Below are 27,454 nucleotides of genomic sequence, written 5' to 3'. Positions count from 1 at the left end.
TCAGAAGACTAGAAAAGAAATAAACAAGCTCAAGACCATTTAACCTCAGGCTGCACATCAATGTTTCATCCTTTAGATTTATCTGTAAAAAAAACAATAAATATATATTCAAAATGATAATTTTCACTCGTGTTTAAACAAAGCGATCAGGTTTGTATTGATAAAGAACACATTACAGACGAGACCGGACTTTCTCAAAGAATAACCATCAGTTCTTTATTGTCAAATGACAACAACACCCTGACTGCACATTCACGATTCAAATCAGTGCAAAGAAAACAAAACATTAGACTTGAGAGTTCAAGTTTGAATTAACCAGCTGGAAGTCCGATTGAGGGCTACACGATAGCGACAGGCATCATATAATCAATGTTTGAACAGGAAGTGATGAAGGGAGGAGTAAGAGTGTCGTGTTACGCTGAATGTGGCTTCAGGTTGTAGAAAAAATGTTCTCACTGTGGCACCATGTTTACTCCACCAGTTCAGAACACCATGCCAAAGAATCAGTGCCTAAACATGCCTGCATACCTCATCAAAGGACAGAATGAATTATCCTTAAAAGATCTGTTCAGTGGGGTGCAACACCTTATCCCCTGCTAGGCTCCTTCATAAAACAGTTACAAAAGAGCGCTTCAGTCATCTGAGAGGTCGTTAAAGGTCACATATTTAAAATCCTCTTCTCCATGTTTCTCTAACTCTAACATGTGTCTCTAGTCTGTCTACAAACCCCCCAATGATGAGAAAAGTCCATCCTCTCTGTCTTCTGCCTGCTCCACTTTTCAGAAAATGTGTGCTCAAACAGACCATTTGGAGGTTTTCCCTTCATGACATCACAAAGGGCAGTAACCCCTCCCCCAGGTGGGTGACACTCCCACAGCTAGGTGTTTGTTCTGCCCTCTGAGTCCGCCTTCTCACTGTAAACAATAGGACATGGAGCGGGAAAGCCAGAGTACACCCAAGCCCTTCCAGAGAGGGGGCGTGGTCAGACAAAGCTCATTTACATATTTAAAGGTACAGACACAGAAACAGCCTGTTCTGAGCAGGGCTGAAATAGAGGGGTTTATAGACATGATCAAATACAGGATCAGAGTGGATTTAGAACAAGAGACTTCACACACATGTTTTGAGGAGCTCGGAGACTTATTTAAACTGGTTGAAGAGGAGGAGAATATGTGACCTTTAAATTAAGTTTGGTTTCTGGTCTAAATGAATAACTGACTCCTAAAGACAATTTTAATGTTACACTGCTGTCTGTAGCTCCATCATCCTGAATATTGCGGTACAAATACGTTCAGTTTCTCGTGTTGCCAAGAGCCTTAAGGCAATCATCTCCTGCACAGACTCTTACGGCACACCCATGACATGATTACACCTCATTATTACAAATTGCAGAAAATGTTCTGTCTCCCCTGTAATAATAATCCATCATAATCCATTTAACAAGCTAACGTTGAACAAAACTGCTGACGCAAATCAGATTCTATCTGTTGCTAAATGTACAGCGTGAAACACAGAGTGCTACATACACAAACCGCTAAAATGTGGTACATCGTCGTACATTATCGAGACCTCAATGTATATCAAACATGTCACGATGCTGACACTTTAACAGACACATAAATAAACCAATGGAGAGCTGATATTAAAACTGACCACACAGCACGTTCATCAGGCCTTTGTTTTGTCAGCACTGACATTTCCTGTCCGTGTTTTTCAAGAAGTTCAGAGTCAGAGATCATGGCCTGAGAGCCACACATATTTAGTCCTCCTTCTGCAGGCGACTGTCAACATTTCATAACTCTCTCTCTCTGTTAAATATGTCAAGTCATCTTCAGACGTAGCAGAGCTGCCAGGGATTGGAATGTATAACATGTCATTGGAAACGGCAAACTTTTAAGTTTTAACAGACACATGACCGTTTGCTTAACGCCTCCTCTGAACAAAGACTGTCCTCAAATGATTTGCATTGGCCTGGAGAAAATGATATTTAAAGAGAGTCAGCAGCTTGTTCCTTCAAAATAAAAGACAGACTTCTCCTAAAGTGAAGCTGCTCCATGGTCCCTTCTGGGCCTCCGTACATGTGTGGTGGTGACTGTGTCTGCAGAGACTCGGTCCTCTGACTGGATTTTACTGTTCTGCTTTGTTCTGGTTGACACGGGATGTTTCTGGGCGGAGCTGGTGTGTTTCCTCCAGCCAATGACAGCGCAGCAGGTGAGTTTAGGAGTGGATACAATTCAGTGAATATGACGGACGTGGACGTAGCAGCAAAGAAGAGAAAATATAATCAGAGTGAGGAGAAACACCAAGTGGATAAAGCTTGTTCTAAAACGAGGGTGAACCTTGTGTTGTCTTTTACCTGCGAACGTGGAGTTGATCTACTTCCTGTTGGACAGGCAGGTGATGAACACCGGTGGTTAGCTTGTGCTAGCGTGTGTTAGCTTGCAGAGTAGCTACAAGCAGTAAACGTACACACAAGTCCTGCAGGGGGCGTTAGCTTCTGGGGGAGATGAGTCCAGGAGGAGGGGCTTAGTTTGAATATTTTGTTTACAATCTGTGATGAATGTTTCTACAGACTCCATCTTTAACATTGAAACACTTTGAATGGAATGGATTCAACTTTGTATTTTGACGTAAGCTGCAATTTCTAGCATTTAGCTACAGTGCTAAGCTAGCTTTGCCTCCACTACCAACGGTTAGCATGTTACTATCAAGACATCGACTGCGTGCTCATTATCCCCTCAGCGAAGACAGGATGTCGAGGGTAGAAGACTTTTTAAGCAAAAACAATTTAGACCGAGTAAAACTGTGGCTAGTGACCAGAATCAGCTAACAAACTTTACAGATGCTAACTAGCAAAGAGACGCTTTTAAAGGTTTTTATTTCGGGGCTCTTTTTGGTCCTTTATGTAGAAACAGGACAGCGGACACTGTCAGAAGTCAGAGAGAGAGAGTGGGGAACGACATGGTGGGAAAGGAGCCACAGGATTGAACCCGGGCTGCCCGCTTGGAGGACTACAGCCTCTGTACATGGGGCACGCGCACTAACCACTAAACTACCTGTGGCCCCAGAAGCCGGTTTTTGTACCCCGCTGAAATCAAGGACCTGTAGTTTGGGATCAATGTTAGGGGTCAGGGGTCAGTCAGGGGTCAGCGAACAGCCAGGTCACGTAAACAAGGACATTTTAAACTTTTATCAACAGGTTCAAAATATCACTGGACGCTCAAAGAGAACTCATGTACTCAGATGGAGAACACGATACAAACACGCAAGTGGTCATGGATTTATGATGTTTGATTCTAAATGAAGTGGGATCTCTGGAATGACAAACCACATGAGCTCAGCAGAAAGATGGCAGAGTCCTTGAAATGATTGTTTGAAAATTTTGTCCTTCCATTAAATTTACAATTAAAAAAAGAGGAGAGGGTAGAAGTGTAGGAGGCCTCATGAGAAGCTCAAGTCCTTTGCTCTCAGGTTGAAGAGTTTCAGCTCGATTGTGAGACTTTTGGAAAAAAAAAAAAAAAAAGAAGAGGGCCCAGGTCTGCAGAGCTTCTCTGGGCCAGAGGGAGAACCAGCTCCTTCCCTCTAACAGAGAGTCCTCCGCCCCCCCCCCCCCCCCCGTAGTGGTCTCGTCGGTCCACTATTCTGCTAATCAAGATCCAACATCTGCTCACCGACAATGTCCATGGCTGCGGAGGCCTTGATCGAGTTCGCTGCCGAGTCCACGAACATGCTGGGAATGTCGTTCCCAAAGTATATTTTGCTGTTTGACGCGATGGCCTTGTACTTCATCAGCTGCATGTACTCCGGGGTTAATTTGAGCTGCAAGAGAGGCAACAGGATTCACGTTCAGAACGAGCAGCCTGGAACTCCTGGAGGAGTTGGGATAAATGTTTGTGCCGTTTGGTTTCCTTACCTTGTTGGCCTCAGCGGCTTTCTGCGACATGTAAAACTCTGCGTCTGCCTTGGCTCTCTGCCGCGCCAGGTAAGCTCTGTCTGTGAATCAGAGACAAACATCATTCAGAGTCAACAGCAGGAGGTCGGTTAGTAAAGCCTTGTTTCCACCAAGCAGTTTGGTTCAGTTTGGAGCGGTAAACCCCTGAACTTGTTTGTGTTTCCACAGCCAGCTGTACCCTATTTGTTAAAGTGACATGAGCCCATGGAGATAGCCTCGTCAGCTGTGTAATAGTGTGACATCATAGCTGCCCAGCACAGTGTAGCCCTCTATATATGTAGTAGAAATGTGAAATACATTTTGAAGTTGGTGCCTTCTTGGCCGAGAAAAGGCAGAAAGTGGCCCTTTCCGAATTGTCACAGTTCAGTATGCAGTGGGGGTAAACTCGCCCACTCACTCCTTTCGCCCGTTATCAGCCGCAACATGATACAATGTTTGCCCCGCACACACAAATACACACACACACTTGAGTCCCCACAGTTCGCCGAGTCGGGTGACGAGGCTTTTATAGGTTTGGTGATGTAGTAATTCACTCCTACGTCATACTGTACGCTACACAGCCGTTAAGAGTTTTTCAAACTGAAGGGCAGACACTATGCACATTTCTAACACAATATTTCAAATTTCAATACTTTGTAATCAAATGTGGAGATTGGGACTTGGATTGATCCATAACACTACTTAATACTCAAATACAGAGGTTTATAGTTGAAAAAAGTGGTTTTAGGGTTTAGTTACTCTTTAACAACAGAAAATATAACAAATGTCTGCATTATTATAAAACCTTTCCCCCTCTATTTAAATAATGATTTCACTATTTACTAGTAGAGCATTTTTGTGTCTTTATTGGTTTATTTTACTTTACTGTATCTTACTGTCTTTCATTTGTACTTTTCTTTATGTAGCCTACTGTATGTGATTTAGTTATTTAATCTGTCTTTTACTTGATTTACATTGTGATATTGTTTTGTTTACCTGTCTGTATATGCGCGTTACTCTTCTTGAATAAAGCTAAACAAAAAAAAAACGGGTGAATGCGGCCGGTTCAGGAAACGTAAATGACGTCACTTCCTTACTGAATGAATCAGAAGAAGTAGGAACAAATATCTGCCTACTGTGCGTGCATACTGAATAGTAGGTACTAAACAGTATACAGCAAAGATAGTAGGTACTGCCTCCTGGCAGCAAACAGACTCTATGTCTGTGTCCATAGGCAAACAGTGAGAGCACCGACACTACCAGTCCACCCCAGCTCGAGCTGGCCCCGGCTTCTCGTCATCACCGCCGCTGGCAGGCAGGTCTTATGCCTCGGTTGCAGCAGCGCTGCTATATTGTGGCTCGTAGACATCTGATTCGAGCACAAGACCTTCAAAATCCCCTTCATCCATATCAGCTCTTTTTGCCATTATCAGCTTTCTCCATAGAGCCTGTTAGCATAGCTTCCAGGTAATATGGTGGACGTTAGGTTTCTATTCTGGGAGTGAGTTCCCACCCACTGATCTGTGATTGGTCTGTAGCTTCAGTGGTCGAAAACATAAGGAACTAGCGATGTAGTTTCACACCGCTATCCAGAGCAACCAAAGCCCCGTTTCCACCCCCACAGGACGGTATGGATCCCTTATTTTGGTACCATTTCAAACTTTGGACGGTGGAACTGCCAACAAATGGGTACCGTACCGAACCGGACTGAACCGGACTGCTTGGTGGAAACAGGGCTTTATTGGCATTTCCCTTGTCAAAACTTGGGAAAGGTACCAAAGTAACCGGTTCGTACAATCCTACTTTTTTGCTTTCCTTCTGTTGGGGTGCCAAGTGCACCGATCCGACCCTAAAGGGTGGAGTCAGACTCACTGCAGACCTCACCTTCTTTAAATATCCTGTGGGTTTTGGAGAGAGTAATCTCAAGGCTGTTTCTGTTTTTTTGCGACTATTGTCAGCGCATAGTTCCGCCCCTTGGTCGACCTGGAGATGCAAACATTCCTAGGAATCATTGATCTTTGTTTACCGTGTCACGTTCTTCTTCTTCTTTGATGAATTTATTGGCGCTGTGATTTAGTGATATGTAAGGGCACGGTTGGCAAGTAAGATCAGGGTTTACTGTACTGAACTAAACCGGGCCGCTTGGTGGAAATGGGGGCTTTAGATAAACTGAATCTGCTTCACTGCTAGGAAAGGAACAAGCTGCTGTAAATAAAGACTTCTTTTAAACAGCTGGTTCCTGGACACAATGAGCAAACAAGGACTCAAAACAAACACTGTGTTTGGAAATAATTTTGTGTGATTACACAGCATGGCTGCTGAAAACCACTCAGGGATCTACTCGAGATCAAAATGTGAAAACTTTACGACTGTTTATAGAACATGTAGAACTTTACTTTCCCTTAAAGGAGTAGTATGTAACTCTGACACCTAGTGGTTAAAATAGGTACTGCAATTTAAATTCTAAACATTGTAGAGAGCTGTCTCCCCCCCTCCTCCTCTCTGGAGTCACCATGTGGTGGACACTGAAGCTTCAGAGTTTATCCAGCTCTGCATGGGTCTGTAAACCTTTCTGTGTTCTAACCTCTCTCCATTTTTCAAAAGCATCTCCAATATTGATCCTAGTTTGAGCACGTTTCTGCTCGTGGAGCTTATTAGAAACATGCAGAGGCTTTTTAGGTCGGGTACAATCACTTCTATCTGAACCACTTCTCTTGACCCGCTTCCATCACTGCAACACCTGTTGACCTGATAACTGCTCTCATATCTGGAAAACTAAGGGGCGTCCAAAACGGCCGTGTGGGGGGGTGCCTTAAAACCACCTACCTTCTCTGGTCCAAACAAATCCAGAGCATTCAGGACCAGAATCTAAAGTCAGAAGGAGGACATACTGGCTGCTGCATTGTTGTCAGAGAAGCCAGCACTTCAACATAGCATGTTTCCTTAAAGAGTAACTAAACCATAAAACCACTTTTTTCAACTATAAACCTCTGTATTTGAGTATTAAGTAGTGTTATGGATCAATCCAAGTCCCAATCTCCACATTTGAGTACAAAGTATTGAAATTTGAAATATTGTGTTAGAAATGTGCATAGTGTCTGCCCTTCAGTTTGAAAAACTCTTAACGGCTGTGTAGCGTACAGTATGACGTAGGAGTGAATTACTGTATTGGTCCGAATATAAGACGGCCTTTTTCCCCATCGAAATAGGTCCGAAAAAGACGGGTCGTCTTATATTCGGGGTCTAGTATTCAGAGCGCAGCTCTAATTGTTCGCCTGTCCCTTTAAATGTCAACACACATGACGCGCTCTGGGAGGAGCAGGGGAGTGATGACAGTGAGAGCGAACACAGCCGGGCGGAGGACGTGTGTGAGGAATAGGAGACATCGGAGGAGAAGTTTAGTTAAGTTTAGTTTTAGTTTAGTTTAGTTTAGTTAAAGATGTGGCCCGTATTTTCTCTCTTATTTAAAAATGTTGATACTATTGTTTGATTTTAATGTTGAATCATACTGTACATAGTTCGCCCTTGTGAAACACTTTGTTTTGAAAAGTGCCGTAGGCCTATACCGATAAATACAGTATGTTAATTATTATTATAATTATTAATACAACAGGTGTTTAATTCAATGTGTTTTTAATATTGTTATTTTCAAATAAAATGAAGTTCTTTATAAAAACAAGATCTGGTCTGCAAATCTTTTTTTTCTAAGTATGAGTGTTGAAAAACGGGGGTCGTCTTATAATCAGGGTCGTCTTATATTCGGACCAATACGGTACTACGTCACCAAACCTATAAAAGCCTCGTCACCCGACTCGGCGAACTGTGGGGACTCAAGTGTGTGTGTGTATTTGTGTGTGCAGGGCAAACATTGTATCATGTTGCGGCTGATAACGGGCGAAAGGAGTGAGTGGGCGAGTTTACCCCCCTGCCCCCCTCCTTCTCAAAGTTGATACATTGACGTTCTAAATGCATTTTTTGAAATTCCAGGGTAGAGCAGTACAGCTGAAAATATGGGGTTTAGTTACCCTTTAATGTTTGATCATATAGTAAGCTCACTTTATCATTTCACTCACTACACATCTTTAAGAAGGATTTGCTATGCAGCACTTCTACTTGTTGGAAAGTAACTCTCACTTAATGAGTTCGTCCGCTACAGGTTACAAACCTTCGATTTCAGAGATCGTCTTCTCCGTTTCCTTCTCCATGACTTTCTGTCCAAACTTGATCTCGGCCACTTGTGCCATTTTCTCTGCCTCTATAAAAAAACACAACACAAAGGATATGTTTGTGAACAACACACTGAAAACAAAAGGTTGTTGTTTGTGTCATTATTTCTCACCTATTACTGCTTTGATCCTCTCCGTCTCCGCCTCCTTCTCCACAACCTTCTGCGTCTGTTGAGAGATAAGCAGCTTGGTCTTCTCGCTCTCCCTGCAGACAGAAACACACACTTCTTCATGAAGACAACAATCAGGGTCTCACTGCTGATCTTATTGGCTGATCTCTCTGAATTGAAACAATTAAAATAAATTATATTTCTGTTCAAACTCTGCAGTCTATCTTGAAGCTCTGGACCATCTGTCAATCATCACATTTAAAGTCTCAGTCCTGTTTTTGTTTTTTTAATCACTGCAGTGCGGTTAGTTAGATCAAAGCTCAGGCTGCTTCACAGGCTGTAAAATACGTGAACCACTTACTAAAAACCAAAGCAAAAGGCTCGTTAAAACAACATCCACATCCATCACAGTAAATAACTTTTAACCTTTTCACTTTTAACCTTTAAGCTGCAGCTCAGAAAGATCCAATGATGTTTGCCAGGACTTCAATTCATGGTTATTCAAATTTCATCCACTGTTGACGATGTTTCTGGGATTTCTGTCTGATTGCATTTCCCGTAAATTATGTAACTGCCCCCCTCCCACCCCTCCCAGATCTCAGCCCTGTAGTTGGTGAGTAAATGTGACCACAGGAACGAAGACAGACGGACGAAAAGAGGGACAAAAATACTTCAGAAAAGAGCGATTCTCGACCATGCAACAAAGGCAAAAAGAAGACCCCCCTCCCCCCGCAAATTAAATACAAATCTTTGTTCTCTAAACCCTGAGTAAACGACCCTGACCACATGACTTTGCCAGCTCTAATTTTGGGCCCAGCTGGATTCAAACTCTGCTGGACTTGCTTTGTCTTGACTGGAACCGTTCTACTGCGTCTTTGTGCCTGATTAAAACATCAACATCCAGTGCTTTCCCTGAAAGTCTAAGTCCCAAGCTTCCCCTCCTCACATCGGTTGCTGTGATCGACCACAATGTGTTGATTCACAGACTGACATGACCCAGCACAGTCTTCCTTTTCTTACAGGACTTGGCAGCGGGGGAGCTGGATGAACATCGCAACAAACCATTTGGGCGGGAGAAGAAATACACATCACAGACTTTAGGGGTCAGGGAACATTCCTTGTAGAGCTCCGAGAAGAAAAAAAAAAAGAAGAGGACTCACATGAGCTCGTAGTTTCTGCGGATACTCTCTGGGATGTTGGGTTTTGTGACACGGACGGCCTGCAGATCAGCGACACACACAAAGACAGAGACAAGCGAGTGTGAGAAACAGGCAGACAGAGACTTTTCACCACCACAGGAGCTTCATGAAGGAAAAGACCCTCGACCTTGAACTGCAACATTTTCTCTTTCTCTGCAAAAGAACTGTTATTGTTATTTCAGGCGTCTCCAGAGATTTACAGGAAACACAGGGCCAGAGTATTAAAGCCCAGCAGAGCGTTTAACAATCAGGAATGAAGTGTGTGTGGCTGCAGAGTAGGAGGCTGCAGCAGGTCCAGTGGGGTGGAACAGTAACTCAGGCTCCTTTTATAGTTGGACATAATCCTGTCAAAACAGTTTATTGTGTGGTAACGATGAGTGCTGGAGGAGAGCAGCTTCATCCAGGATATTAAAGTCGATCTGTAAAATGAGCTCTGCATGCACTGATTCATAATGTGGACTTTACTATTTCAAACTCAAATACCCCGACGAGGAATGCAGTCACATTAAACATGATACAAATTTTTTATTTGTATTTCTAAGTCTGAAAAGGAGCTTCCAGTGACGCAAATGACGTTTTTTGCATCACTGGAAGCTGTTGTGGTTAGCAGGGTGAAACTACAACACTAGTTCCTCATATTTTCGACCACTGAAGCTACAGACCAATCACAGATCAGTGGGTGGGAACTCACTCCCAGAATCGAAATTTAACGTCCGCCATATTGCTTGGAAGCTATGCTAACAGGCTCTATGGAGAAAGCTAATAATAAAAAATATAAATATAGTGGTGAGACGGCTGCGGCGACACAAGACCAGCCTGTTGGCAGCAACAGTCTCACCGCTATATTGCCGCTGCCAGCTCAGCAGCAGAGACATAAGGCCTGCCTGTCGGCGGTGGTGAGGACAAGGAGCCGGGGCCGGCTGGAGCTGGGGCGGACTGGTAGTGTCGGTGCTCTCACTGTTTGTCTGTGGAACCAGACATAGAGTCTGTTTTCTCTCTCAATCAGTTGAGGAAATGGTCTTATGTGTTGAAGTAAATATGTCTGTAAATATTTTTATTAATATATTTCTACTGCTATATTGTATATTTTGGAGAAACTGTAATGATCGAATTTCCCTCTGGGATTAATAAAGTATTTCTGATTCTGAACTAGAGGACCTTAGTGGGAGTGGCCTGTGGTGCTGTGCATTCTGGGATATGGTGTCTTTCATCCACATGAGCCAAAAAGACACTTTCTGCCTTTTCTCGGCCAAGAAGGCACCAACTTCAAAATGTATTTCACATTTCTACTACATATATGATTCAATGTCAGTACAGATTCATGTTTCAACGGGGGAAGTATCTCTTTAAGCTCCCATTGTCTGCCTCTACGCTTTTGCAACTAGTCCTGTTCAGACCGCCGCTTCAAGCCATTTGTGTATCGTTGTATTACACTAGCAGCTCTTCAGAGGGCGCTGTGTGGATTACAACAAGCATCATCACTCTCCAGAGTGTCGAGCAGTGATGCGCCTACATGTGCAGCTCTTTTTGTGATTCATTCAGAGTAAAGGGAGCAGCAAACTGAAACACCTTTTTCCCCAGTTCAACAGCAAAAAGGTGCAACAGGGTTTTTTTTTTTTTTTTTGTTAAACTCAAAACTCTGCCAGCTGTGATTTTGTCCAAACTTCCACAGAGAAAGAGAGTCTGGATCTGTGCTGCTGGACATAGTCTGGATCTGTGCTGCTGGACATAGTCTGGATCTGTGCTGCTGGACATAGTCTGGATCTGTGCTGCTGGACATAGTCTGGATCTGGGCTGCTGGTGCAGCCTTTACGTCTTACTGTACCTGTATGATGAGTCCAGGAGCCATGGCAGTTAGATCCTCTTGTAGTGTCAACTTCAGGTTTTCATCGATTTGGTCTGTGGGGGGTCAGGGACAAGAAACAGTTTAATGTTCTAGTAGTTCTTCTTTTGTAATGATGGACTCTGGTTTGGTAACTTTAACAAGAAAACAAAGCATGTTTACACTAAGTCCATGTAATGAAACCAGCTGTAAACTGGAATGTGTTTGATCGCTGAGCTGCAGGATGACTCCATGCTGTGTCTGCAGACGTACTCATACAGGATGCTGCAGAAAGTGTTTAAAAGTGAGTCATTACATCCAGACTCACCAAACAGGCCGATGTAAACCTCCTGCAGTGAGTGAACGCTGCAGAACTGGTTGAGCTCATGGTGAACTTTGTTAAAAATCAGAGCTTTGTCATAGTCTGCCGTGAAGTTCCTCACAATGTCAAACACTGCAGAGAAAGGGAAACACAGATCACAAAAATTTGGACCACAAAGTAAAGCCTCATGTGTGAGTCAGCGCTGCTCCAATCTTCAGATGTGGAGGAGGACGCACGGCGAAGTCAGAACAAACAAAATGTGTTGAACTGTGCTGAGTTTACCTGCTGATGGGACGAGGTAGTTCACCACTTCTATGCGGTCAAAGTAAATCATCACTCCTCCACTGAAAGACAGACAAACACATAAACAACGACTCCTAACTAAAAACAAACACAAGATACAGGGACTGACTATTCAGTCTGAGTGGTGCCGGTGTTCAATATGAGCTGTTAAAGCGTTTGTGAATTACCATGGCAACCATGTTGTTTAGGTGTGTGTGTGTGTGTGTGTGTGTGTGTGTGTGTGTGTGTGTGTGTGTGTGTGTGTGTGTGTGTGTGTGTGTGTGTGTGTGTGTGTGTGTGTGTGTGATCACATCTGAAACCACTTCAGTAAATCAGTAAAAGCAGACCTACCTTGTGCCGCACGGTACATTCTTTACCTCGTCCGTCTGAATCGTCGTCTGCAAAGAGGAAAACAAATACTCGTGTTTAATGTCTTATTCTGAATGTCGGGGATGTCGACATGCCCCTGACATCATTATGAAAACATTAAGAAGCACATGGTGAAACGACACGGACTGAATCAAACAACGCAAAATGAAATTAGATCAGTGGGTATGTTTACACTCGGGGAACCTGAACCTGATTTCTGCTATGCTAAAGTGCTCATGATGGATTAAGCTGCGTCTTTGTAATATAACAATAAGTATCTTTTAACCTGCTCTTTTGTAAAGTGTCTCGACATAACACTTGTTATGAGCTGACGCTGTACAAATAAAGATTGATTACAGCTGTTCATAGAGTCAGAGGAGGTGCTGGATAATGTCACCTACTGTCAAAAGACAACACCGAGAGTTGGTTCAACATGTTACACGTGTTATTTGTTATTTTAAAAACACTAATAAGGAGTTTTCTTCTCTGTGATAGAGGACTGTGCATCTTCACTGGTCTCACGATTCAATTACAACGATTCCACTAGACATCACCATACATCAATATGCATCGCCCTGCATCACCACACAAGATGCCCACTGAATGAGCACGAGGGTCCAGTCTACTGAAAAGTCTGCACTCAGGGTCCGAAATTAACTTTTTGACTCACCGTCCAAGGTGGCAGGTAGATCAAAAAATTCACCGGTCAAAATAACAAATTGTGTTTTTGTGTCCCATACACATCTGTTACAGCACATTTAATTGAGAAGGCATTATGTTCTGTTTAATCAATAACAGATTTAAGGCACAGATTCGATCATGTCATCAGATGAGGAAATGGAGAAATTGTAAAAAAAATATATTTGCTGGCCTTTATTTTTTTTCTAAATGTATTATTTGTAGGCAGTAGTAGACCCTGTCTGCACTCCATACTGAACTGTGGCTCTTCACAAAGGGCCAGTGTCTCAGTCTGCACGCTGTCGGCTTTAGGTATTGACATCTGACACATATGTAAGAAATAGCTTCATTCTGCTGGTTCCTTTGTTTGATACGTTATGAAACATAAGTGACGTGATGTAAGACGCTCTCAGACACTGTCACTAGACGCCTGCTGTGAGGCTTTAAGGCTGTTGAAAGACTCACCTGAACAGACTTGTAAGTGGTGATGAAAGGAAGCATGAGATGGAAACCAGGACTGCTGGTGGTGGTCAGGAGGGCCCCTCCCCTGCAGGACACACAGTGGAAGTGTTAGAGGACAATGGTCAATGATGAATGGACTTGAGATTGTTTATTTCTTTTCTAGTCTTCTGACTACTCAAAGCTCTTTTACACCGCAGGTCACAGCTACACATTCACACACTGATGGTAGAGGCTGCTGAGTAAAGAGTCCATCAGTATTAACTCATCCATTCATACACATTCACACACTGATGGTAGAGGCTGCTGTGTAAAGAGTCCATCAGTATTAACTCATCCATTCATACACATTCTCACACTGATGGTAGAGGCTGCTGAGTAAAGAGTCCATCAGTATTAACTCATCCATTCATACACATTCACACACTGACAAAGAAGCAGCGGGAGCAACTTGGGGTTAAGTGTCTTGCCGTAGGACACATCGGACATGTTGTGGCAGGAGCTGGGGATCGAACCCTCAACCTTCCAGTTGAGAGATGACGACTCTACCAACTGAGCCACAGCCGCCCGTGAAAACATATAATTTGGGGAGAATATGGCGTTAAATTGTCATGAAATTGAAATAAGTCTTGAGGAGACCTTTGTTCGCAGAACTCCGGTGCTTTAACCATATTTTTTAACTTCTGATGGCATGAACAGATATTCCTATCAGTCCAAAATACTCCCATATTGTTTCAATGAGTAGAGAGCGTTTTACAGCAGCAGAAAGCGGCCACCTGGAGAAAAAGTACAGCGCCCAGCGTCTTTTTTCTGAGCGCTCCTTCTTGTTTGTGTGGCCGCTCCGAGCACTCAAGTTAAAACTCTAAACTTTTCTGAAAGGCACTGCTGACGTTACCAGTGCTCTTTTCCAAATGTAGGCCGTTTTCTGACTGCAGGAACTTTTTCATAGTTCTAAGAACTTTTGGAACCCCTCCCTCTTTTTTCTTGATTCTGCACCGCAGGAACAATGAACTGTTTTAGTTCCTAGAAACGCCGTTCAGAGGAACCTCATTAGTTCTTCCTGCTTCAGAGTAGGTTCCATGGCGGTGCGAATGAAGACAGCAAAAAGTCCACATGACATGTAGTTCTCAGGGAACTCCCTTGTGGATTGTTCCTCTTCAAAAAGTCTCCGTAACTGTTCGGTCCAAAAACCCATTTTGATATTCCCCATATTTTTGCCGCCTACAGATCATGTCCTGTACCCATATACTCCTCGCTCCGTGTCTGATTGAGAAATAAACGATCTCAAATATAAAACATGCAGTAAAAAGTAACAGAGCAGTGTAGGTCGTACAGCAGCCGTTGTCAACAGACTGTTGTCATGGAGACAGGACGGACATGCAGCGCTTTTCTCCTCAACACACAAACGCTTCATGCTCCCAAGTGCAGAGTTCCTGAGCGCACAGCCAGCGCTTTACTGCCCGGAAAAAAACGCTAGGTGTAAACATGGCTTAAGGGTTGAGAAGATGTTCTCGCATGATAATCTTTGTATTTATATTTGAGGATGCTTCAGCGTGATCCATTAGAAACCCACAGCTTTAGTCTAAGTTTGTATTTAGAGCTCAGCTGTGGCGCTTACTGCACGTTCTCTGCAGATGATAGCCCTTTAAAAACTACGCACCTGAGATGTTACAGGGGCACAGAACCACTGCTCGTTATAGTTGCCATCTTACCGCCCAGGTATTTATGCCGTTTAACGGTTAAGTTGCTTAAGGCAAACACCTTTGACGTAGATGCTCCCTTCTTTATAGCCTCTTCTACTTATGCAACAAAGCAGTTTAATAATAATAATAATAATAATAATAATAATAATACCTCATGCACACCAGTGTGAGCTGCTCTCTTACCTGTAGTACACTCCGGTGTGTCCCTCATCGATCTTATGCACTGAGGCTAAGAGCGCTGCTCCTCCTAGAGCAGCGATTATTGAGAATATGGCACCCCACTGGGCCATCCTGGCAGAGAGACAGAGACGTCAGCATGTGTAAATGAACAGACACAAACAGGATTTCTCCTTCTTCTTTTTTAACCAATATCCTACTTAATTACATTCAAACACTGCCAGCAGCTCAGAGTGCAAAGAAACTCTGTCTCTCCATGAAGTCAGCATGACAAGCAGCTTGTGCACTAACGCGTCCTAGCAGGCTTCTCCCTCACCGCTTTATCTCCTCTCAGCTCAGGCTTAACCAGGCAGCAGCTGAGACTCGGTGACCTTGTCGCTCTTAAAGAGGATTTGGGCTTCAGTAGAAATGATTGTGACCTTTCTTACAACACAATATCTTCACAATCTTACTGTTTTGACCAAAACAGAATCTTGATTATCTTATATGTGTAATGTTTGAGGCTACTGAGGATAAAAAAAACAAAACAATGTGGTGACAGACTCAACACTGAAATGCTCATTGGGTTACTATGTTTAATAAGTCGCTGTGATTCTACAACTTTCATTCTCCTGTTAAACCTGAAGATCAACCATCTCTGTTATTTTAAATTGGCTTCAGCTCTTAGATACTCGTCTGCAGCTTTCTGAGTTGATGCTGGTCACGTGCTTCTTGGAAAGCGATTCTCTCTTTTCATGTAAATAAATAAACAGGTTACAAACAAATCTTTTCCATGTTAGATAATGAGTTATAAAAGAGGTAGGGCTGCCTGTTTATTACTAGATATATTTGATTAATCTAAGCTAAGCAACCCGAACATTCTATTGTAAAGTTGGTGTCCATGGTAACCACAGAGCAGTTACTCTGAACCTTCACATGTATGTTATAATAAATGAATGTGACCATGAAACCAGAGACATTAAAGTGTGTTGTTTGATTCTGAGGTTTGAGATGAAGAATAAAGAAAAACTCTGTCAGCTGTAAATGTTCATTTAAAGTATTCAGAAGTCCTGGCTGAGGCGGAGGGATTTATATCTTCCCTGAAAAGTCCCAGTGACGTCACTAAAGGTAAGCCTCTTGTCCAATCAGATTGCTTGGTCGGAACTAACTGTTGTATAATCGATCATAAAGCTATCCCGGTTCTATGAGACGACTTCCTTGCAGCAGTTTAAAGTTAGCCATTTGTTAAAATGCATAAAGTCTCATATATCACATACATGCCGAATGGAGCAGGAGATTGTAAAGTTTGTTTACAGATGAAACGTAGTAAAACTTTATCACGGATGTATCGTGAACTTTAGAGTTATCGTAAACTATCCGAACATTTAAGCTAGGTTCTGCAGAGCTAGCTGCGGTAGCATCGTTATAGTAACGGTGTTATTGTAGACACACAAACAGCAACTTGTCCGGTAGCAGACCGGTACAGGGACACTTTGATTAAGCTGGATATAACAACTTAGCCACACTTCCATGATAGCGCCAAGGCCCAGAACAAGGCCAAATGATGCTAACCTTTGCTAACGTAACAAGTTAACAAAACAAACTAAGCCAGTCTCAGATGAAGCAGGCCGGGGGAGCCCATACACTTTGTTTAACTGCATAATGAGACATGTCCCTTTGCTCGGCGGGTCTTACCTGTAATTTTGCCCGAAAGGACACCTACAACAGATTTTAAAAAGAAAAGCAGGCACTTTTAGACACCTGCCGCCATGGTCCCTTTCTTCTTCTTCTGTTTCTTTGGCGTGGTAGTGTTCGGCTTCTAGATAGTTGCATTAGCGCCCCACAGTGGGCAGTCAGTAATTTTACACCCAATTCCTACTCATAATTTGCTCCTTTTGAGTGAACAGCTGCAGGACTTGAAAAGTAAATGTGATTAAGTTGTTGTTTAAAGATCTAGTCAGTGAGATGTGTAGTGAGGTAAATGATAAAGGTATCTTACTATATGATCGTTAAGGAAACATGCTATGTTGAAGTGCTGGCTTCTCTGACAACAATGCAGCAGCCAGTATGTCCTCCTTCTAACTTTAGATTCTTGTCCTGAATGCTCTGGATTTGTTTGGACCAGAGAAGGTCGGTGGTTTTAAGACACCCCCCCACATGGCTGTTTTGGACGCCCCTCGGTTTGCCAGATATGAGAGCAGTTATCAGGTCAACAGGTGTTGCAGTGATGGAAGTGGTCAAGAGAAGTGGTTCAGATAGAAGTGATTGTACCTGACATGCCTCTGCATGTTTCTAATAAGCTTGATCAAGTGAAAAATTGAACCCAGAGGAGGAAGAAGATGTGCTCGCATAAGTTGAGTAACTGCTACTTTTGCTCGGCCTTGCATCTATGTCATGTTGGTTAACTACATCTCTTTTTCAAAAGTGAAACCCTGAACATTTCAACATTATAAGTTAATAATTTCAATTTTGTTTAAAGGAAGAATATGTGATTTTTTGATCCAGCAGATGTTCGTTTTGAGCACCAGCATGAAACCAAAACAACTCACGCTGCATTGTTGTGTTAGCATGCTAATGCTAGCCATCTTTATTATGCTCGTATCTTCACACTGCATGTAAATTTACCTGAAATGAGTGTGATCTAGAAACACAGTTAAGCAGTGTGTACAGTATGTTATTCTTCTTTTCTCTAGTCCCTCAATTAAACAACTTTTATACACAGCCGGCCGTCCCGGCGATGTAAACAGAGTGAAGATAGGACTCTGAAAACTCTGAAAACATCACAGACAGTGGGACTCGGGTGTTACACCCATTGTAGACAGTCATGACTCACAGAGTTATTTTCAGAGGATATACTTGATTTATATTACATTGAAGTGTGAAAAATTGCATATTCTTCCTTTAAAAAAAACGTATAGTTTGGTTTATGTTTAGTTTAACAATCATGCATGTCCTTGAAGAGAGAAGAAGAGAGAATCCAATGTGATCAGGATGATCCAAGAACAGCTGAAGCACCTGAATCCATCCTACGTCATGAAATAGGACATGTCGGGTTATTCCCCCAAAACCACAGATGAGCTCATTGGTGTAATTTCAGCACTAAACAAGAAGCTCCAGGAGACAGCCTGTAGTGACCCAAAGCAGCAAGAAACTCTTAAGAGCTGAAAGAGACGCCATGCTGGAAAAGATTAAGGTCATGCAGAAAGAAACCTTCAGCAAGGACATCAAGACCGCCAAGCAGACCATGGCCTTAAAGTACCAGCTGGAAGAAGTAACACTAAGCAGGCAACACCTGCAGGCAAACTGGAAGAACAGGAGGAGGCCAATCTGGGGCTGCAGAAGGAGTTAAGAGACTCCAAAAAGAAACGGCAGCACCATAAAAAAGTTTGTTGTCTGTCAACATAGAGAAAAATGCTCCATTTCAAATGTGCTCTCCTTGTGATGTCACAGTGGGATTCTGGTAAAAAAAAATCCCCTCCCCCCCCTGGTATCTCCACCCATGGACTCCACCACGAGCCTAGAGCAAAAGTTTTGCCCAGGTCAGCCATTTTTATTCTCTCTACAGAGGAGTGATGTCTACTGGGAAAACTCAGGGGGGTCATTACATTTAAAGAGACACACACACCAAAACGGAGGGTTCTGAGAAAGCTGGTTTATACAGGGTCACAAACCTCCTCTGGTGCTTGATTCATGTTATATTTTGACCAAAGCACAGCACAGATGTTTCATTTAGACCACAGGGGACTGTTTGAAAAGGTGGAGAAGGAGGATAATATGTCCTCTTTAAAAGCTCAGCTCAAAACAAATTTTTTACTCAATCGTCTTCAAATTTCAATGCACAGCTCTGGATATGTTGTGTTACACTGTACATAATGTCACCTGTTCTTTCATTTTCATTGTCGTTGTTCTTGTATGTTACTTTCTAATGCTTTGCTTTTATCTACATGTGATGTTCAGCACTTTCGATCAACTGTGTTTGGTGTAAAGTGCTCTTTAAATAAAGTTCTTCTTCCTCAGTCTGCTGTTTCTGCTCTGCACCTACATGACGTGTCTTTAACCATCATGCATGTCCTTGACACTGTCGGGTATTAGGTAACAACTTGTTGAATATATTCTGACCCTGACGAGGAAATAGTTTGACCCATTCTCTGTGTTTGAGCAGCAGATGGCACCAGAGACCAGCCCAGATGTTTCATTTTCACTTGAACAGAGGGGCCGCAGTCTCCTTCAGTAATGCCTCAGTGTGCATGGTTTTAAACATGCAGTGTATTTCACTCATCATCCTGCAGCATGTTTATTTTAATCTTTTTTAAGGAGGCCTCTTAATTAGCTATCAGCAAAAGTGACAAACAGGAAGTGGAGGATTCGGTAAGGATGAGGATTCAAAATATATATCATGACAAACTGGAAAGATGTTTTTATTTTTCTCCCATCAGCAAGAAGCCAGCGGAGGTGACCCATGGCTAAAGGTCTTGCCACTAAAAATGGCTGTGGCGCTTTATTTTTAGACCTCTTGAGAAATTCACAGAGGACCAGAGCTAACCCCAAGGTGCTGCAGTGGCATCTCTGTGCCGTGCATTTTAAACAGGCAGGGGCGAGGGGGGGGAGAGGGGGTGAGGGGGGAGAAAGGGAACAACAGAGCAAGGGAAAAGAAGTTTGTCAGAGTTCATTAAGTATCAAGGGAACATCGCTGGAACTGGCAGTGTAAGCCGCGCCGGGGCCCTAGTGCCATTAATCACGACTGACAAGAAACCAGGGGCCGAGGGAGGAGGTGGTGCAGAGGAGGGGGTGAGGGAAGGAGGGAGGGGAGGGCAGCTCTGCCAGAGACTCTGCTAGTGATTATAGAACGCGGTCCAAGCAGTGCAGGGCCAGGGGTGTTGAAGGTAAAATACACCACAGCTTTATAAAGTTCAGGTATACCTTCCCACGGATCACACTCACATAATCACTGAGAGAGTGACACAACATGAAGCTTGAGTGCAGAGGCAGAGGAATGTTTTGGTTTAAAAAGAAAAGTGCAGTGCAGTGGATCTTTGTGTATTTCACCCTCTCTCCCCTTTCATTTATATGTGCTGCTGAGCCTCTGGCTTTAATAGCATGCAGAGGGAAAGAGAGTGGAAGTGCGGCAGGCCTCATATATCTCTGTCGGCCTGCCTTATTTTCTCCTCCTCACCCCCCAGAAATGTGGAGCGAGCTCGCCACACTGCTGCCACCCTGGAAGAAGAAATAAATGGGCGAGAGAAAGCGAGGGGGGGGGGGGGGGGGGGGGGGGGGGAGAGACAAGAAAAGGGGAGAGCTCGTGACTGGTGAAGATGGAGGCCTCTGTTAAGTGCTGTGCTTGAAAGCCCGTCCGGCCTCATTAGCTGTCAGTTGTAACAATACTGAGCTGGCAGCGAAGACTGCTCCCAGTCTCGGTGCCATAAATCACAGGCTGACAGGACCCTGACAGGGCTGGGAACCAACACACATGCAAGACTTGCTTTGCTCTCTGTCTCTACTGCTGTTCCCCTTTCTTTCTTTTCTCTCCTACTTTTTTTTCCACTGCTCATTTTTTCTCTTTCTTTATCGTCCCTTCACGCTCTCATTTGTCTGCGTCTTTGTCAGAAACGCTGCCTTGCTTTCTTTCTCTCTCTCTCTCTTTCATCTGTCCCACTCTCTCTCTCTTTTTCACAGCACATTGCAGCATGTCAACAGACATGTCCAGGACACATGTGCTCACAGGAACACACACTTACCTTTTTGCAGATTGTTGTTTTTAAGACGGCCCCGCATGATCAGTGTGTCTGACAGGCAGGTCTGGAAAAGTCCTAGACGAATGAGCTGTCTGCACGAGTAGGAGTATACCAGGCTTCAGATGGAGTATATAGATACAAACACAATGGTCTACTTCATCTAGTAGGTCGGATCTTTACTGTCTCAGACTTCTTGGTTGCAGTCTAGGATATTTTGAAATGAAATGATCTGTGATGAAGTGTCAGTGAGTGGCTCCTTCTTATAACCTTATTGTGTACCTTTATGTTAAAGCTGGAACGCAGGAGCTCTCAGTGTTGTAAGACCACACTCAAGACCACAATAACAGAGACCAAGACATACGCGAGACCGAGACATTTAGGTGATCGGGACCAAGTCGAGACCAAGACCAAGGCAGGGCCAAACCACAAACATCACAGAAAAATCATCATCTTGTGTGCAGGGGGCGTGTCACTCACTTAAACCCAAAACACCTGGAAGGTTACCGCGGTAACCGGGGGATAAAAATCAAACTATTGAAGTTATTTGTTCTTTTAAAAAATAAGTTTTCCTTCTAATCACAGTGGGATCGAGACTGAGTCAAGACCAGAGTCCATCAGAAGGAACTCAACTCAGAAGGAACTCAACTCAGAAGGAACTCAACTCGACTCCGGGGCCGAGACCTTCAAAAAGGTGTCTCGAGACCATGGACGAGTTCTAGAACTAAAACACTAGCTCTCAATAAAGAGGAGTTTTTATGTGGTCATTAAACAGACTTATCAGAATTAATAGTGATGCCTCTTTATGATTTACAACAAGCCTTTAGCTACGGTTTTATTGACATGAAAGCACCTTCTTCACATTCATTATGAGAAAACATTCAGAAAAACTCTTCTACCCCTAACCCGACATCATCTCCCCCCTTCATCTCTCTACCATTAAAAGTCTCTTTAAACAGCAGGCAGTGAAAAATCTGGACCATCACAACGCCGACCTCCACTTCAGACATTTCTCTGGTGTCACATTATGTTGCTGCTGACAGTCCAAACATCCCCTGTGCAGCTCCACATGTAAATGTGTCAGCGTATTTGCATGTGCAGGATGTTATGGTCTGTTTGTATCCATGAGGCCGTGCAGGGAGCTGCTGCAGCCGTCTGCCGGCATCCATTATGGTGACGCGTGATGATGTGTGTGACACGGCTGGAGGAGGAAGGAAGTGGAAGAAAGCAGGACTGTGGGTCATTAATCACTGGTCGCTGACACGTGAACACACACACACACACACACACAAACACACACACACACACACACGTAGTCATGTCGCTGAGGTTGCAGCTGGAATATATCCACCTGAACATGCATACAGTTTACAGTGTGTGTGTGTGTGTACATATATACACACACAGAATAAGCTCACAGCTGGGCTACATGTCTCACATTCTAGTGTGGTAGTACTTGAAATCTGTCTTTGTCTCAAGACCACTTTTTGAAGGTCTTGGTCTTGTCTCGGTCAAGACCACCACTGATCGGCTATTTTTCCACGTCATCACTGTGATTAAAATGGAAATGCCTCTTTGTTAAAAGAACAAATAACTTCAATTCATTCATGATTTGATTTTTATCCCCTGGTGTTACGGTCTAAGCGTGAGTGACACGCCCCCTACACACAAGTCGGTCTTGATCCCTTAATGTCTTGGTCTTGTCTCGATCTAGGAGCACTCTGGTCTCGGGTACGTCTTGGTCTCAATGAGTGTGGTCTTGACTACAACACTATCAGATTCTGTTGGCCTCCCTCTCCAAGCTCCCACAGTCCTCCAGAGATTGATGTTGCACCTTAATCCATCAGGACTCATCTGGATCTGGGAGAGCAGGGGGTCAGCTTGGGTTTGATTTTCTACTCTGAAGAGGGCTTAGCGGGATCTCTGTTGGTGACAGTTATCAGCAGTTTAACATCAGTGACTATGGCAGCTCACTGAATGCTTTTTAAATGTGTTTTCAAATATTTAGTAGGCTACAGTACGGCATCCAATTTAACCAACAGGGATGTTCATGCATGGCAGGATTCTATGATTTGGCGCGGCTGTGGCTCAGTTGGTAGAGTCGGTTGTCTCCCAGCTGGAAGGTCAGGGGTTCAATCCCCAGCTCCTGCATCCACATAACCGCAAGACTCTTGCACTTTCTGCTGACTCTTGCACTTTCTGCTTATTTGCACTTCTGATGAGATGCCAAACCTCATTTCGTTACTCTATACTTGTGTATGTGTAATGACAATAAAGTTGAATCTCATCTCATCTCATCTCATGTTGATGTGTCCTTGGGCAAGACACTTAAGATAAAATAATCCTTAATTTATCCCACAATGGGGAACTTTACAGTGTTACAGCAGCAAAGAGCAAAGATTGCAAACAAAAAGTGAACACAGTACAATTTAAATAAAAAAGAAAAAATAATAATGTACAAAAAAATAGATACTAAAAAATAGATAAAAAAAAAAAAAAATAGATCAGCTCTTGACAAAAGTGTAGTCCGTAATATTCAGTGTAACACAGACATGCACACAGTGCACATAAAGTGTAACATGTTATTGCACAGTGGTTTGATAAACATAATATAACATTATTATTGCACAAAGTCAGAGTGAATTGTCCAGTTATGTGTGTGTGTGTGTGTGTGTGTGTGTGTGTGTGTGTGTGTGTGTGTGTGTGTGTGTGTGTGTGTGTGTGTGTGTGTGTGTGTGTGTGTTTTGTGATCTAATGGGAGCAGGCTTGGTTAAACAGTCTGACTGCAGCAGGAAGGAAGGACCTGCACTATCTCTCCTTCTGACACCGCGAGTGGCGAAGCCTGCCGCTGAAGTAGCTGCCCAGAGCTGTTACAGTTCCATGCAGGGGGTGGGAAACGTTCTCCATCAGCGATGATAGCTTTGCCGTCATCCTTCTGTCTCCCACCACCTCAACAGGGTCCAGGGGGCAGCCCAGGACAGAGCTGGCCTTCTTCACCAGTTTGTTTAGTCTGTTCTTGTCTGCAGCCGTAGTGCTGCTGCTCCAGCAGACCACTCTGTACAGGATGGCTGATGCCACCACAGAGTCATAAAAAGTCCTCAGGAGTGCTCCCTGCAGAGAGTGTGGAGTCTCCTCAGCAGGTGAAGTCTGCTCTGGCCTTTCTTGTAGAGAGCTTGTGTGTTATCAGTCCAGTCCAGCTTATTGTTCAGGTGAACACCCAGGTACTTATAAGAGTCCACTATGTCAATGTCCTTTCCCTGGACGTTCACCGGTGTGGGAGAAGTGGGTCTGCGCCTGCGGAAGTCCACCACCAGCTCTTTGGTTTTGATCTGGAGGCAGTTCCACTGGCACCAGTCCACAAAGTCCAGGTTGAGTTCTCTGTACTCCCCCTCGTCCCCATCAGTGATGAGGCTGACAATGGCAGAGTCATCAGAGAACTTCTGCAGGTGGCAGTTAGGTGTCAGTTAGAAGTCTGCAGTGTACAGGGTGAAAAGGAAGGGAGCCAAGACAGTCCACTGTGGGGCCCCTGTGCTGCAGATGACCCCAAGAGTGTGCAAATGTGTATGAATGGATGAGTTAATACTGATGGACTCTTTACACAGCAGCCTCTACCATCAGTGTGTGAATGTGTATGAATGGATGAGTTAATACTGGTGGACTCTTTACACAGCAGCCTCTACCATCAGTGTGTGAATGTGTATGAATGGATGAGTTAATACTGATGGTCTCTTTACTCAGCAGCCTCTACCATCAGTGTGTGAATGTGTAGGTGTGACCTGCGGTGTAAAAGAGCTTTGAGGAGTTAGAAGACTAGAAAAGAAATATACAAGCTCAAGTCTATTTATCAATCAACTTCACTGTCTTTCTACAGTAATGATCACGATAAGAAAGCACTTTTTTCTCTATTTTTTGGATCAACCAATCACAGCTTTTGAAAAAAAAAGTGTCATACCTAGCAATGGGGTTGACTCACTCAGATAACTAAAGCTAACTAAAGAGCGCTAACATTAGCCTGCTAACACAACAATTTAGCGGAGGCTTCAGAATAGCGGAGGTGTCTCCAAACAGCAATTTGTTTTGGTTTCATGCTGGTGCTCAAAAAGTTGCACATCCTTTAAAGATTTAAAATATTATTATTCAAAAATCTAATTCTGTGAAACTGACACTAAAGTCCAATGAATAAAAAAATCAAATCACTGCACTTATAAGGGTTTTTTACTACAGTTAGTCAGATATTGCGACTTATCGTTAAGTAATTGTCTCGTATGGAATATCGCAGAATCTGTCCCACCCCTGTTATGTTCACGTCTTTATGGACTGACAGAGTAACTGGAGCAGTGCATGGGCCCGGGTCTGCTCAGCCCAAACGTTGCAGCAGAGTATACGTACAGTGTGCTGTGTGTGCTGAGCTGTGGGGGTGTGGGAAAGTGATCACAGTGGATTCAGAGGAAGCGGAGGAAGAATGAGGAAATTGCAGACAGATAGGGCTAATGGTTGTGGTGAGGGAAGAGGTTGTAGGGCCAACAGCTGCTCTCCATCCATCTGGAGCGGCCTGGACTATCTGACTGGAGTGCTGCACACTGACGTATTCACAGACTGGAGAGGAGGGCTCTGGAACTTTCCATTGCGCATGGTTGGTCAGTATTAGCAATAAATCCAGTTCCCTTGAAGGCCAAGTTTATAAAGTGGATGCAATCCATGTCCATGCAATCTCTGCTACTCATTGTGTTTGAGTTATATGTTGAAAGTTTCAGCTTCTGTACTGTTGATTGTCTGTGCTTTTCTTTCTGGTGTATTTCACAAAGAAATTAAAAGTATCAATTCAAAGACTTTCCAATCGATCAACAACATTGTGCTTGTTTCCCCCTCATCCAGACAGTAAATTGAGGAAGCAAAGCTAAGTTTAGATTCTGGTCCTGAATGCTCTGGATTTGTTTGGCCCAGAGAAGGGAGGCGGTTTTAAGGCACCCCCACACGGCCGTTTTGGACGCCCCTCGGTTTGTCAGATATGAGAGCAGTTATCAGGTCAAACCAACAGGTGTTGCAGCGATGGAAGCGGGCAAGAGAAGTGGTTCAGATAGAAGTGATTGTACCCGACCTAAAAAGCCTCTGCATGTTTCTAATAAGCTCCACGAGCAGAAACGTGCTCAAACTAGGATCAATATTGGAGATGTTTTTAAAAAACTGGAGAGAGGTTAGAACACAGAAAGGTTTACAGACCCATGCAGAGCTGGATAAACACTGAAGCTTCAGAGTCCACCACATGGTGACCTGTGTGAGCATCGACTCTAGAGAGGGGTGGGGGGTTGGGGGGGGGACAGCTCTCTACAATGTTTAGAATTTAGACTGCAGTACCCATTTTAAACACTAGGGGTCAGAGTTACTTTGAATATATCAGGCTTGATCCATAAGTTAATGGGGCTACTTGCTAGGAGTTAGTAAGTGCACAGCATGGTAGGGTAAGGTTAGATTTTTTAGGCCTGATCTACACTTTAAGCTCAAGTCTTATTTTGTGTTTTTTTGTACATTGACGAAAGTTGCTTCTCTTGCAAAAACCTCTATGATTTTTACTGTAAAGGTCACATATCCTCCTCCTCTTCAGTTTAAATAAGTCTCAGAGCTCCTCAAAACATGTGTGTGACGTTTCTTGTTCTAAATCCACCCTGATCCTTTATTTGATCATGCCTATAAACCCCTCTATTTCAGCCCTGCTCAGAACAGGCTGTTTCTGTGTCTGTACCTGTAAATATGTAAATGAGCTGTGTCTGACCACGCCCCCTCTCTGAAAGGGCTTGGGTGTCCCGGTCTTTCTCGCTCCATGTTCTATTTTTTACAGTGAGAAGGCAGACTCAGAGGGCAGAACAAACACCTAGCTGTGGGAGTGTCACCCACCTGGGGGAGAGGTTACTGCCCTTTGTGATGTCATGAAGGGAATATTTCCAAACGGCCTGTTTGAGCACACATTTTCTGAAAAGTGGAGCAGGCAAAAGATGGAGAGGATAGACTTTTCTCATCATTGGTGGGTTTGTAGATAGACTAGGGACACATATTAGTTTAAGAGAAACTGTGTAACCTTTACACTTAATGCTAAGCTAAGCTAAAAGCGCTACTTTCTGTAAGCACACAGAAACAGCATAAAAGTGCATCAATGGATCCTGTACTCTTTCTGACAGTGAAAAAACAAATAAATATATTTCCTCACATGTCAAACTGCTCCGATTTAGACATCATGTTCATTTAAAAAACACGCCATGACTCCATGCTGTTTTTGTGGAACCCTAACTGATGATTGATTTTCCCTGTAAAGAGGTTCTGTTAGGATATTAAATCTACAACAGCGTCCAGATAAACATCAGCGCCGGTTGAGCAACAAGAGAAATATTGTTCATTCTGTTCCAATCTCATCCGTGAGGAGGGGTGTTGGTGAGTGACAAATGAAAGCCTAAGTACTTCTGGACAGCTGTTTGA

General features: G+C 43.5%; 1 protein-coding gene across 1 annotated transcript; it reads right to left on the bottom strand.

The window, feature by feature from the left end:
- Positions 1-190: 190 nt before the first annotated feature.
- Positions 191-16,999, bottom strand: erlin2 (ER lipid raft associated 2). The gene is made up of 12 exons (XM_020636331.3): positions 16,953-16,999; positions 15,285-15,392; positions 13,405-13,486; positions 12,244-12,290; positions 11,893-11,954; positions 11,617-11,742; positions 11,292-11,365; positions 9,428-9,486; positions 8,271-8,362; positions 8,097-8,186; positions 3,914-3,993; positions 191-3,819 (listed from the first exon to the last, which is right to left on the bottom strand). The coding sequence occupies exons 2-12, from the start codon at positions 15,389-15,391 to the stop codon at positions 3,646-3,648; spliced, it is 993 nt and encodes a 330-aa protein (XP_020491987.1). The 5' UTR covers position 15,392; positions 16,953-16,999; the 3' UTR covers positions 191-3,645.
- Between the last annotated feature and the right edge of the window lie 10,455 nt (positions 17,000-27,454).

This window comes from Labrus bergylta, chromosome 2 (genome assembly GCF_963930695.1).
Source record: "Labrus bergylta chromosome 2, fLabBer1.1, whole genome shotgun sequence".
NCBI lineage: Eukaryota > Metazoa > Chordata > Actinopteri > Labriformes > Labridae > Labrus > Labrus bergylta.
This window is presented reverse-complemented; position numbering and strand designations above follow the sequence as displayed.

Coding starts and splice junctions, on each gene's coding strand:
- erlin2 (XM_020636331.3), bottom strand. CDS start 15,391: ATGGCCCAGTGGGGTGCCATATTCTCAATAATCGCTGCTCTAGGAGGA. Junction 11,955..12,243: donor AATGTACCGTGCGGCACAAG/GTAGGTCTGCTT, acceptor TCTGTCTTTCAG/TGGAGGAGTGATGATTTACT. Junction 8,363..9,427: donor CGCAGAAACTACGAGCTCAT/GTGAGTCCTCTT, acceptor TTCTGTCTGCAG/GGAGAGCGAGAAGACCAAGC.